Source organism: Corvus hawaiiensis, chromosome Z, assembly GCF_020740725.1.
Source record: "Corvus hawaiiensis isolate bCorHaw1 chromosome Z, bCorHaw1.pri.cur, whole genome shotgun sequence".
Classification (NCBI taxonomy): Eukaryota; Metazoa; Chordata; class Aves; order Passeriformes; family Corvidae; genus Corvus; species Corvus hawaiiensis.
The window spans coordinates 61,625,496-61,639,097 of NC_063255.1; the positions used below are offsets into that span (position 1 = coordinate 61,625,496).

The following is a 13,602-nucleotide window of genomic DNA, read 5'->3' on the forward strand; positions in this document are numbered from 1 at the left end:
CACAGAACAGCAGGACACCTGAATGTCATGAAAATGTTGCAACTGGTCTGTGCTGAGGAGAGACACCAGGATGCAAAGTTCAGAATTACTAGGGTAATTCTTTATTCATGAGCGTCAAGTGTCCCATTCAAATCAGTGCACACTGCATGTGTTTGACAAATGGTTCTTATGCCTTTCATGCATTCATATACATGATTTGACCACTCACTACGTAACACAAATTCATGCTACTATGTTGGAAAACAGCAATAGATCTGTGGTGTCACAAGTGATTCTTTCTTGATTTAAGTGTTCCCAGAGTTGGTCTTGCTACAGCCACCTATGATGCCAGATTATGGCAGGGCTTTGTAAGAGGTATTGAAAGGACTGGGATTCTGCTGTTATGTTCATACCCCAGGGGCATTTTTCTTCTTCATGGACGCCTTTAAGATTCTGAAAGACAAGAGGTCCTTATCTGCAAGGTGGGGAATTGTCCTCCTCCTTGCAGGCAGCTGGGGCCTTTCCCTTATCATGAAACCATCGTTACGCAGTATACAAGCGGAAGTATCTCTTAAGAAGCCTAGCTACTACTGAGTTCATACAACTTACATACTGTAAGGCCTAGCTGGTGCAGCTGCCAGATTCTCCCAGCAGCAGCTTGGACACTGAGGCAGAGGTCTCGTCTGCAGCACTCATTTTTGTCAGGGACTGCAAAGAGACGCTGCAAAAAAGACGGACGGCGAAGGGCTCATGCTGACTGAAGTCTGTGCTCGGAAACGGGCTCGTGACAGCGAAATCCAGCCCTGGGGAAGTGCGGCTGGCTGTTCCGCCACAGGCGGATTGCTCACACAGGTTTCCCACCGGGCAGGGTAAACCACCCTTCCAGAGCGGCTCTTCCGCCCGCGCCGGAGGCGAGGCACAGACCGCACCGTGCCCGCCGCGTGCGTGCCTCTCGCATCCGAAGCGACACGCCCCCGTTCCGCGGCCGTGCGGGGCAGCCGGGGCCGGCTCGGGCGGGTTCCAAAGGCCGGCTCTGCCTCCGCCGCTCCCTCCCTGCGGGCGCGGTCCCACCCGCCGCGGCGCTCGGAGCGCGCACGCGCGGCCGGAGCGGCGGAAGCCCACGGTTGGTTCCGCCGCGTGCCCGGGCGGGGGCCGGCGCGCGACCCCCGTTCCTCCGGGAGCGGCGCCGCGGGCGGGCTGGGCCGGGCCGGCGGGAGGGGCGGGGGCGCGGCACCGGCACCTCGGGCACGGCCCCGGCACCTCGGGCACGGCCCCGGCACCTCGGGCACGGCCCCGCCGCGGCGGGCGGGCTCCTGCGGGGCTTCCTCCGTCCTTGCGCCTCCGCTCCAGCATTGCCGTTGTCTGTGCAGGGAGCCGGGGAGGGAAGCCTTGGGCAGACTTGCCGGGTATCTCCCCGGCTATGAAATAAGGAAATGCTGGTGTCGCTTTCATGCAGCTCCAGGGTGCTGGCTCTCCTGTAAAGGAGGGGGAGGACGTTTGCTGCTATTGAGGTGGTAATAGGAGAGGCACGTGGTAGTAGTTGGCTCTGTGTTCAGCGGCGCGGCACAAGGAAATGCAATGGGCTTGGCCTCCCTTGCTTTCACACTTTCATTTCCCAGCTCCAGTAGTTAGTCAAATAAAATTGCATGTCTTCGTTCCCTTCACACTGATGATCCAAACAGTAATGTTCTTAAGTAACGTTTATTACCTGTCTGCAAGGGGCTGTTTGGTCGGCAGTAGGTGAGGACAGTTTTCATGGGCTTGGGATAAGGACGGTTTGGTGTGCATAGGTTAATACCAAACCACATCCCTCTCCAAGCCCAAGCGACATTTTTTATGAATGCCGTAGGTGTTTACAGATACGCTTTGTTAGATCCTATCAATGTAAAATAACTGGGTGGGAATGTCTTGCCTACCTCAACACACCTGTCAGCGGCCACTTAACAACTGCATTGTGCCGAGGTCTCTACTACAACCATCCGTTCTATAAACATGAGAAATGCCAGGTGTGTGGGGTTTTGTCATAGCAAAAATATGCTATTGCTTATGTTAACTGGCTATTCAGATACTATTCTGTTTTGTTAAACAGAAGAGTTGCAAAAAGCTTCATGACAATTCTGTTTTGATGCTTGATACTATAATGTGACTTCTTTAAAATCTAGTTTGTAAAAGTAGGTTGGTTGATTGATTCAAGTCCACCTTGTTTTTTCCTGTTGGAGTGTAATTTTAGTTTTAGCATCAGTACTCTTTGGCAGTAATTCTTCAGATTTCAGGAGAGTCACTGGTCTAAAACTGCAGCTGGATCCAGAAATTGGGGAAGGCTGTTGATTGTTGCTGCCTTGCCTTAGCTATCACAGATATTATGGGAACTGTGACTCTCTTGTGTTTCTACTCTTTGTTCCTTTTTCTGACTTGCTTAGCCTTTTTAGAAAGTGGTGTTTTTTCCACTCTAGAACTGTGTATTGCAGAGCATAGTATTGTTCACTTTGTGTGGGGCCTTAAAATTGTGTTTCACAGTGAACAATACAATAAATTACTGATCTGTGTTCTGCACTTGTGAAAAAAGTTCTGCAAGTCAGATTTCAGAAGTCTTACTTTTCTTAATGAGCAGAGCTAAAGTGAGGCACAGTTTCTAGTTATGTATCAGTGCAACATCCATGAATGTGCAAGGAGCAGGATGTCCTCAGAGCTGACTGTTATGCTTCTTAGAGTGAGAAATTGAGTACTGCCCATTTTGGGTATATTTATGAAATACAATTTTCTGAGTACATTTTGGGACAGTCTTGATGCAAAATTGTATACTTTTTATTTTTCTGAGTTTGCATTCAAATGAGTCTGTTAAAGCAATTTCTATTTCATATTAACATTTCTGGTGAGCACAAAGCTTTCTCGTTTCTTGGTGTTGGCTTTCTGCCTGCCTGACTCATTCTGTGGTCTCATTATTCCGTGGATATTACATGAAGAGTCATATTGCAGGTAATTGTAGTGAACAAAATACTGAGTTTATGATACTATTGATGGAAGTGGGCAGAAAGAAAAGGGCTAGGAAAAAATGCTGTGTAGGCATCTTGTAATAAAAGTATTTTTTGGAGAGGCAAGAACAATTCCTGATCATGTAGGAAAGACTCAGTCATGTTTTGGTGAAGCTGAAGCTTTTCGTAGGCACAGCTACTGTTTGCTTTCAAATGATTTGTATTTGAGTTGTTTATTTAGGAAAAATAGCTATAAATTAGGGTACAAGGGAAGAAAACCACAAAACTTCTGACATTAGTGCTCTGTATTTTCTCCTAAATTATTTCATTGGAAAATTGCTTTGCTTGGAGAATTTCATTGCTTGTATGAATACTGAGTGTATACAGATATAAGTCACTTAATTGTTTCTCTCAGTTTGTTATAAACCTTGTCATACAGTTTTTTCTTTGTATATTGTTGTTTTACTGATCAGAAATTATGAATTTTAAAGAACAAAATTATTTGAGGTCAGTGATCTCTTTTTTGACATTGTATTTGAAAGAGTAATAAATTCACTCTGTTTGTGACTTAAATTTTGATCTAGTACATTCTTCCTAGTTATCAGGTTTTGTACATCTTAGTTTTCTTTATTCCTCTCACTTCATATATTTATGCATGGTACATAAACTGTAAGAAGGGGAAAAAACTCACTTTGCCAGAGTAAGTCAATATATTAACATTGTTAGTTCACTGTTGCTGACAAAGTATAATGAGAAATACAAAACTTAATTTACCATTATAATGGGCATACAGGAAGCAAATATGTGTAATTGAAACATGCTGGCAGTAGTGCAGTTTTACACAGACCTTTCTTTTTACATCCTTTTGAATCTATATTAAAATTGTGAAATGGCCTAGAACTGAGATTTGAGGAATGCTAGTTAGAATTAACATGTCGTTTTGGAGACAGCTCTACTCAGTAAGGTGAGGTGTGAAAAATAGAATAGAAAGTAACCTGTTACATGCTTCCTTTCGAACAAGTGATGATGGTTGGCTGTGTATCACACTATTTTCTGTCTCTTTCAGAAGATACAGAAGTCAGATGAAAAATCACCCTGTCTTGAGAGTGGAGCCTGTATTTGCATGGTTCTGACTTAATTGTGGAATTTGTTGTCTAAGGTACGGTTTGAAGGGTTCTGATGATTGTTTTAGATTTTTAATTTTAAAAGTCAACATGGTCATGCAGGCAAAAGTAAGTCACCAAGGGATAAAAACTTGGGATATATTTTCTTGATAGGCATTCTTACTGTTTTCTCCCGAATTTCTCTCACTGCTTATTACTCGCACATGGTACTAGTAGGCCACTCAGAAGCAAGTATTTCAGTAATTATATCTCTCTGTTTTGTTTGTTGAGCTGTTATTTCCCATTCTGAGGAAGTGCTGTGAAGTAATGGAATCTCTACTGCTCTGGTAAGATGAAAAACAGATGGATTCCTCAGTGGTCAGCAGTGCTTCTAGCTATGTTTGGTTATTTTGGCCTCTGTGTTTCTGTCAGTCTGCATGATTTTTCCCTTTGTAAATTAACGGTGATTACTCCCAGTCACCTTCTTGTCCTTCACGTGTTTGAAAGTAGTTTCTGAGATTGTTTCCTTCACCTTCCCAGGGAACAGGATGAGGCTAGTAGGCCTGTAGTTTCCTGGATCTCCTTCTTGTCCTTGAAAACAGGGTTGACATCCTCTAGCCTTCCTTAGGCTGGTCATGTATGTACCTCTACAAAGCCTTTTCTTGGAACTTCATATCCCCCATGTCATACCTGATTGAACTCCAGGAGGATCTTGGTTTCTCTAACCCCATCCTAGTGCACCTAAGTGATGTTCCTGCATCAGTTGTGTGCACACACTTGGTGCAGCCCCAATTCACCTTGGTTTGGTTGGTTATAAGATATCTGTTGTCCACATCTTCCTATGTCCTTTGCTTGCAAGCCCTGACCACCATTTCCTTTCTCATTCAGAGGTCACCACCTTCCTCTATCATCATGCCTAGTTTAAGCATTCCCTGAGCAGATGAACCAGCCTCTCAGAAAAGATGCTTTTACCCCGTGTAATTTCAGGTGGATCCTGCTCCTCTTCACCCTCAGTTCTTGATCTTCGTAGAAGGTTCTATGGACGTAAGTGCTACACAACTGCTGTTCATTTGCAGGATCTGTCTACTTCTTAAGTTCTCCCCCTTCACCAGCAGCACGAATGAGATGCTGCTTGGCTACCAGGCTTTGGTCAACACCCTGTGAACCATGTAGTCATGCCTGATACACTTCTGCTCTGCCCTGGATATGTCCATGGTGCCCGAATTGAAGAGCAGCTGAGGGTAATAGTGTAAGGGCCAGACTACTGCCAGTCTCAGTAACAGCCTGTCCAGGACCCAGGCCCCTGGCAAGCAGCATACTTTGCCAGGTGACAGGTTGGGCCGGTAGAGGTGTCTTTGTCCCTGAAGCAGGAACTCACCACTGTTCCTTACCCCATCCTTCCCATACTGTCACTGGACTCAGGCACAGATGGCTCAGAGGCTTTTTTGCACAGAGCTTCCTGTCCATGTCTGCTGCCAGGGCTCAGAACCTGTTCTGTAGATCAGAGCTGCAGGCAGAGCAGGAACCTTACTCCTGGTGCTGGAGCTCAGAGGCTCCCAGGCTTTGCTTCATTCTGTGTTTTCATGTCCAGCTTGACAAGCTGAGGCTCTGTCTGCTTCTCCTTGTGTAGTGGGGTTCCGGTAGCTGCAGGAACGTGGTGGGTCTGGTCTGTCTCCTTTTCAGCACCCCTGATATTGTACAGTCTGTTACAGAGGGGATACTGTAACATGATGTATCAAACCAGGAGGCCCGTAGAAAGAAATATATATGGACCGATTCTTGGTAGATGTTTCAGAGATGTTTATTTCTCCAGCCGCATGGCCGGGATCTGCCCAGGAACTGCTCAATCCCGGGACCCGAGGGTCCTTGCCTGTGCAGGGGAGCACAAAACAACCCATGGGGAACGAGGCTGAGCAGGGGCAGGGAAACCCCATCTCTGTCCCCTCAGGGCCCCTCTCCCAGGGCTACATGGCGGAGGGAGGAGACCCCAACATTTCACCCGTTTATTTTTAACAAAAAGAGATTTAAAACTTAACGCTGAAAACAACTGGATAAACATAACAAGAACAGTTTTAAAACGATACAAGCCACCCTCCTGAATCTTCAAAAATGTCCAAACAGATTCTCTGGAACGTCTTAAGGCTGACAGAAGGGAGACAGGACTCTCCAAGAATGCTTTGTAGGGAAACTGATGCAGGAGAGGGTTTAATTTCTTCCCTCCCCCTTTTCATTCCCCCCTTGGCATTGGAAAGGGATTTTTGGGGAAACAATTGGCAAAGGTATGGTTTTGTGAGGGAAACCATGGATGAAAAAACGGATTGGGAATACACTGGGGGTAATAGGACATAGGGTAAAAGGGAAAGGTGGGATCAGGAAAGGGAGACTGTAGGGGGGGCTTATAATGGAGATATTGTCTAACATGACTACGATTTTTTGCATATATACTGCCTTTTACAGGAACACCATCAGGCCCAGTGACCTCTGCTGCTTGTAACCCTTTTCTACCTTGCACAATTTTGAATTCCACCACCTCTCTATCTCCCAAGCTTGGGGATGCATTTCTCAGGGTTATTCTTTTTAATAGCAGTTCTATGAACGAATATGTCTTGCTGGTTGTCACATCTTGTTATAAAACCATAATTTTGTTTAACATTATACCACTTTACTATTCCTAAAATCTTAGCTACGATATTTTCCTTTTACCGAGTGGCTGCTGTTTTCTGTCTCGCTGCGTTCTTGCTTTCTCTTTCGCTTGCTCCCGTGTTGGAATTGCCAGGGCTGCCAGGGCTGCCGGAGCTGCTCGTGCCTGCGCACTTTTCCCGGGGTCGCGTTCGGGGCTGCGCGGGCCGGGCTGGGCCGCGCCACTCAGTTCTCCGTGCGTCGCCTCCTCTGGTCGCAGCTTCGCTGCTGCTGCCAGGCCCTGCAGCCACGTCTCGGCCGGGCCCCTGAGCGATGACCCCCCCGTGCCCTGCTCCAACGCGCGTTTTGGCTGGGCGCGGCTCTGCTCTGCCGCCAGCCGCCGCCCGCGCGCCGCCCCTCTCGGTCGGGCGTTCACGGGGCTCGCTCCACCACGCGCTGCGCGGGGCCGGGCGGGCACCGCTGGTCTCCCTATTCCTGCCGCGCCTCGCTCCGCCACCGACACTGCGGCTCGCGTGGCTCCGCCCGCACGCGGGAACTGCCTCGCTGCTGCTTGGAGAGGGCTCGGTCCACGTGGCCTGGGTCGCACGGTCCCTGCGCCAGGCTTCCCTTCGCCAGGACACAGCTGACATTGCTCAACAGTCTCAGTAACTAAATAATATTCACGAAAATATTCTTCCATCAGCATATGTTTTGACTCAAAATTTAACTGTGTCCAAATGGTGTTCCAAAAGTCTTTGGTAAGAATTAAATCCCAAGAAACATAGAAAAAGTTCTTAAACAACCATGCCAGGAAGTGTTTCAGTTCTTTTTTGAGCTTGAATTAAGCTAAAATTTACAAATCGTTTAATAATCTTTTCAAGTTTAAGATAAATGTCCATATGCGGCTCTGAGAGCCAAGAGTCTTTCCACAGTTCTTCCATAGTTTAGATATGGAATAGCAAAACAAAATTAAGAAGAGGAATCCGAAGTTTCTAGGGTTTACTCACAAATCAGTTGCTTAGGGATCGGTGACCGTTCTGCTCGCAATTCTCTACCGTTTGTTACAGCAGGGATACTGCAACACAATGCACCAAACAAGGAGACTGTGGAAAAGAAATATATATGGACAGATTCTTGGTAGATGTTTCAGAGATGTTTATTTCTCCAGCCGCATGGCCGGGGCTCTGCCGAGGAACTGCTCAATCACGGGACCCAAGGGTCCTTGCCTGTGCAGGGGAACACAAAACAACCCATGGGGAACGAGGCTGAGCAGGGGCAGGGAAACCCCATCTCTGTCCCCTCAGGGCCCCTCTCCCAGGGCTACATGGCAGGGGGAGGAGACCCCGACACAGTCTGCTCACCTTCTCCCACAACTTGTCTGCTTGATGAGACAGGTCCTTCATCAGTGCACATTTAGAAGTACATAAAATGGTTTTTTGTTCTAAAGCTGCTGGTTGCCGCAGCTAGCGTACAGATCAGATAGATTAAGAACTAGCAGATTCAGTAGTATAATAACACATCATTTTGTGTCTGGAGTCTGTACATAAGTGTGTAGTGTATTAATACTATGTATGTAACAGCCAGTAGTGCACATGTGCTAAGTATTAAAAGAAATCATAGGCCTAAATAGGTTTTACGATTATTGTGAACTTAAAAACCAGTTTTAACAGCACAGCAGTTTTATTCAATATACAACATGGTTCTAAAAGCAAATGTTAGGAAATTCAGTATATTTTTAGCATAAAAATAAACGTTTATTACTCTGCTATACTTGAATGGGAACACTGTTACATTAGAGGCTAGTGAACAAAGGGTTATGATAAATAATGCAAAGGAAAAGTGTGGGAAAAAGGCAGCTTGTTTGGGTCTGATTTTGATTAGAAATCTTAAAAATTAAGCAAAGAAGACATTAATTAAATTTATGAATAACATTAAGTAAGGAAATTTAGAATGCAATTGAGGACAGTCAAACATGAAACAAGTAAGCAAAACCCCTGGAACCAGAGATGTCTGACTGACGAACAAAATTTCAATGCAACAAGTAGAAGCTGAAAGGAATGAAAGAAATCCATCAGAAATGGACAAGATTCCTGAAACCCAGAAACTGGGGAAACTAATGGGTAGGAGAGTAGATTGGGATTTACGTGTGTGTTGCAATATGAAAATATGTGTATGAAGGTAGTCTGACAAAAAAAATAACAGTAGTAATCCCTCCCTTGAAAGTTGTGCTGAATAGTGGTTAGGACTTAGTGCTGTGTTGTTATGGAGATCAGTTTATGAAGCTCAGAAGTTCACATGGTAGGACTTGGTGGGGTTTCTTCAGTCTCAAACAAAAAGGAACCCAGCACACTAAAATGTAAGAATGGAAACCTTGAAGTTTTAAATGTGATTAATAGAAAAGGTTCTACTGTGTGATCCTTTTAGTAACCTGTGTGAAACAGGTTGGGGTAGTGACTCCTTTCTCTCTTGGTTTGCTATAAATATAATGAAGGAGGTTTTTTAAGCAAGGAAAACCCAAATTCTTAGTGAAGCTTTTGTCTGTTTTAGTATAAAAGCTTTAAGAAAGCAATCATGAAATGTAGGGGGAAACTACAATAGGTAGGCAGGGTGAATCTTTGTAGAACATAAATCATTCCCTGTATTTCTTATTTGCTTTGCGAACTTCTTACTTTGATGGAAGGGTTTTCTTTGCTGCTGCCAGCTGACTGATAGTTGCTGCTTTACCTATTACTTAATGGTTTTCTCAGGTAGTGGTTTTACTTGCATCTTGGTGGTAAATACTGTTTTCTAGCCAGATATAACTAATTAATGAAATCATAAAATATTTTGCTACCTGGTGCTCGAAAAATGTATGTGAAATGTTTGTAAGTTTTTATGTAATTCAATAACTGTCAGGTTTTTTTCTTTCTTATTTGAATGTGTGAATTTGAATATATGAACCCTGTAGGTTGCGCTATACTAGTTAGTTTAGACTTCTTAAAAAATACATATTTTTATTTATCTCTTTAGGATTATCTTCCTGGGCTGTGACAATTTATTGCCTGTTTGTGTTCAATGGGGCAACGAATTCACTTTGTGGTTGACCCTCAGGGTTGGTGCTGCATGGGCCTAATTATCTTCGTGTGGCTGTACAATACAATCTTCATTCCAAAGGTCATCCTTTTTCCTCATTATGAAGAGGGAAATATTTCGGTTGTGGCGGTTTTGTGTAAGTCCTTTTAACTTTTTTCTACTAATAAAATAGTGTCTCCACTTAACATATATATATTATATAGTTATATACATATATATATATATATATATATATATATATATAAATTTCCTGTTAAATAAAAACTAGGGTGAAAGATAAAGACAAAAGGTGAGATAAAGGCTAAGAGTAGTGGGATGTGTCCTATGTTTTTGTGTTCTGGCAAGCTGAGACACCATTTCAAAGGTGGTGTTGTAGAACTTGTTTTTGTAGAAACCGGTGAAAAGCCTGCATGTGGCTTTCAGGTCCTGTACTTAGAACTTGTTGACAGGATTTCGAGTCCACATCTCTCAGTGCCTGTCAGAGTTTGGGGTTATAGTACTGATGACTGGCAACAAACTAAATTTTGTTAGCTTTGTCATACGTGCCTGGGTGGGTCAGCTCACATGAGTTTTGCTGATAGGTTTTCTGGGGAAAAGGCTTGAATTATGGCTGGAACAAACTTCGAAGTGAAAATGCACTATTGGGAATGTCTTTCATATTGAGGCTTTGAGGTGTGGAATGATTGGTGTTTGTGTGGTGAGACAGTGGATGAACTTCTCAAAAACAGTGGTACAGTCATAGTAGCACCTGCTGGTGCTACCGGAACTGTTTACTGCTTTTTTCACTCTGTTTATTGGGGAGTACTTAATGTTGTATACTTAGTATCAAAAAAATACCTGGAATTGAATGAGAAGGCTGAGTATTTTCCAGCTCAGTTCTGGAGCAGCTATATTTTTGATGTAGTGTACTTTGTACATCTGAAAAAGACTAACAAATGCTTATTTATTTTTTTTTAGGTTATTACTTCTGCTCATTGTTTTGTATAGCTTCATTATTTAGAGCTTCAGTAGCAGATCCAGGAAAACTACCTGAAAATCCAAAGATACCAATTACAGGTACATTAAATTGTTTCTATATAATTGAATGAAAGTTATTTTATATCCTCAAAATAGTTAGGAATAAATTGACTCTGTGGGATTTAATGGAAACCATGAGCTGTCCCTACTGAATAAAGTTAGTATGTCGCTGTTTTTAAGTTGTAAATTTCTAGCACTTTTCCTTTTGTAATCTCAAAACTTCATTTTCTAAAACTTACATTCTACCAGAAAGTTCAGTTATTTAGGACCTTCTGCTAGGAAATTCTTCCACAGGAAGAATTTTTTTACATTTTAGACTTTCAAACATACTGCATATGCTACTAGCTTAATAGTATTTAATGAAAAATGTTTAGAGATGGCTAGTTATTTTAATTCTAAGTAAATTTATATGATGTTGAAAATGGTGGTGGAAGGTAGTCCTATGCTGGATTTTAGCCGTGTGGTACCTACTCTTTTTTTTCCAGTCTTATGTTTGTATGGGCTTTTAACAAAAAAACCAAACCATGGTGCTGATTACATTGCATTTCTATAAGGTAGCAACTTAACAGGGCAAGTCCTTTCTGTCCTTGTAAATTTGTCTCACAATTCCTGTATGGTATCCAGTGCTCCAGAAGTTGGAGGAAATTTAAATCCTTAAGGGTTCTCCACAGAGAAAGACAGTATTTGTATGAACTGTTAGGTGCTATTATCTAATGCATAGAGCTTTTACGTAAGAGTTTAGAATGGAGTAGGGCTGTTAAACAGCATGAGCTTTGTCACAGTAACAGATAACACCTCATGAATGAAGAAAATGTATCACATGCAGTGAGGGTGAATACTTCAGTCTTCAGATGTGGTTAATGCCCAGAATAAAATTTTGCACTTCTTCCTGATGTTACCGAAAATCTAGGATGATGTGTTTGGAAGCATGATCTTTTTAGCCTTAGTGCTGATGGTGTGTTGTGCATGAAGTAGGCAGCTGATAGTAGAAAGAGGTGTATCTCCCTGGGGTTCAGATGTGTCAACACTAACTGCAGAAAATCCCATGCCAGTGTTCTTTCTGCTTCTGGCAACTGATCCTTTGATCCAGTAAACTGTAAGATGTCAGACTTGGATTCTGGAGTCAGAGTTTTTGCTGGAGGAAGAACAACATGGATTTTGCAACCTGAGTTGGAGAATGAAGGCACTCAGAACAGTTATAGACAGTTATATTTATATTGGAATTTTAATTTACCTTCAAAATACCAGGACCAGTGCAAAATCCATTTGTAGAAAAATGTTGCTTTCTAATTTAAGGTATCTCTTAGAATAGCCCTCCAACCTTTGCATGCTCCATTCAGTCCCTATGGCAGTGATACTTTATATAGGTACTTCTGAAGGTGAAACGTTTAGGCTAGGTCATGATATTTTGATTTGGTGTGTCGTATATCAAGGGTTTCATACTTTTGGAAGTAGCATTTCATTTATTCTTATATTCTCTAGGTTGACAGGAGGATATGTTTTTGCATAGTATAAATTGTATTAAAAAATGAGTTGGGTGTTTCTGAACTCTGGTGGTAGCTACCCTATTAGTGAGTGACACCTTTGTGACACTGGATTTATAGGAACAGATTGTAAATCAGTTTCCATCTGTCATTATTGCTAGTTTAATGATCTCCGATACTGGGCTTCTTTACTTCCAGTGTCCAAATGTTATTTTGCAGCAAGGAAGACCAGATTAGAGCTACTTGCATATGGCTCAGAAGTGCTAAATATAAGTTTATTTTGTTTACATAGGGACAGTGTTTTACAGTCCAAAATTTCAGAATGCCCTACTGTAAATATTAAGCTTTTTTTCCTTTTTTTTTTCCTACCCCTGAAATACAAGAAATATCTGTGCCTCAAGAAAAGTTTATTTAGGTAGGAACAAAGTTGAGCAGTTGAAGTATTTAAGTTTCTCAGTTGTCCACCTGTTTTTCTTAAAGACAGAAAATATATGCTTTTGTGACTGGAATTAATGTCAGTGTTAATCTTCTATGTTTCAATATAATTTGAATTTTCATTTTCAAAGAATTCCTCTAATTTGGATGGTGCAATTTGAGATATATAATAGCAAAGATGAGCAATAGTAGCTCCTGGTACTTTCAGCTACTCTGTACCTCTGAAGATTAGCTTTTAAAAGATTAGTCCTTTAAAACATGTCTGTAAAATGCTTTGAGAAAGAAGATGCTCCTGGAGTGTTCATTGTGTGTCATATTTTAGTTAGCTAGCAGTACCACTATTTCCTCAGGAGGTTCTGGAATGACAGCGAGATTGTATCATGATTCTGTCTAGCAGATAATTCTTTTCAGAGTAGAAACATAAGAAAATAATTGAGTTACAGTATTCCTTGTTTGAGTGACAGCTTTTGTACTGTAATAATTACTTTGTAGAAATTTATAGGAAGAGAGAATGTTTTGGAGAAGGAAACTGGCACAGAGTAGCGGTAATATCTTCCAGTTTAATTAAGGTCACAGTGGGAAAAAGATTTTTTTGTGGTGCTTATTCTTCTCAGATCATAGTAAGATTCTTTTTTTAATTAGAATCACAAGCATACAGATTTATTATGAGCACACGCTACTGAGTTTGACTCTCTCTAATGTGTCTTTACATTTTCACCTAGAACGAGAATATTGGGAGTTATGTAGCAAATGCAATATGATGAGACCAAAGCGTTCACACCATTGCAGTCGCTGTGGACATTGTGTGAGGCGGATGGATCACCACTGTCCATGGTAAAACTAGCACATTTCTTCTTATAGTCTGCTGTTGTTGTAGTGAATAATTTTTAACTTTGTGGTCTTGACTGCTGTTCATTTGTC

At 42.3% G+C, this 13,602-nt stretch overlaps 1 protein-coding gene across 9 annotated transcripts in view; it reads left to right on the forward strand.

The window, feature by feature from the left end:
• The first annotated feature begins 1,052 nt into the window (after positions 1-1,052).
• ZDHHC21 (zinc finger DHHC-type palmitoyltransferase 21) overlaps positions 1,053-13,602 on the forward strand; it is a 37,955-nt gene continuing 25,405 nt past the window's right edge. The window contains exons 1-7 of one of the 9 annotated variants that reach the window (XM_048292255.1): positions 1,248-2,955; positions 4,018-4,110; positions 4,346-4,691; positions 5,042-5,098; positions 9,683-9,881; positions 10,703-10,801; positions 13,404-13,515. In XM_048292255.1, coding sequence (XP_048148212.1) covers positions 9,728-9,881; positions 10,703-10,801; positions 13,404-13,515 — 365 coding nt within the window. In that variant the 5' untranslated portion in view covers positions 1,248-2,955; positions 4,018-4,110; positions 4,346-4,691; positions 5,042-5,098; positions 9,683-9,727. Of the gene's footprint in view, positions 1,103-1,245; positions 2,956-4,017; positions 4,111-4,345; positions 4,692-4,942; positions 5,099-9,682; positions 9,882-10,702; positions 10,802-13,403; positions 13,516-13,602 lie in introns of those variants that run through there. The other 8 variants (XM_048292258.1, XM_048292251.1, XM_048292257.1 and 5 more) reach the window with 8 other exon arrangements.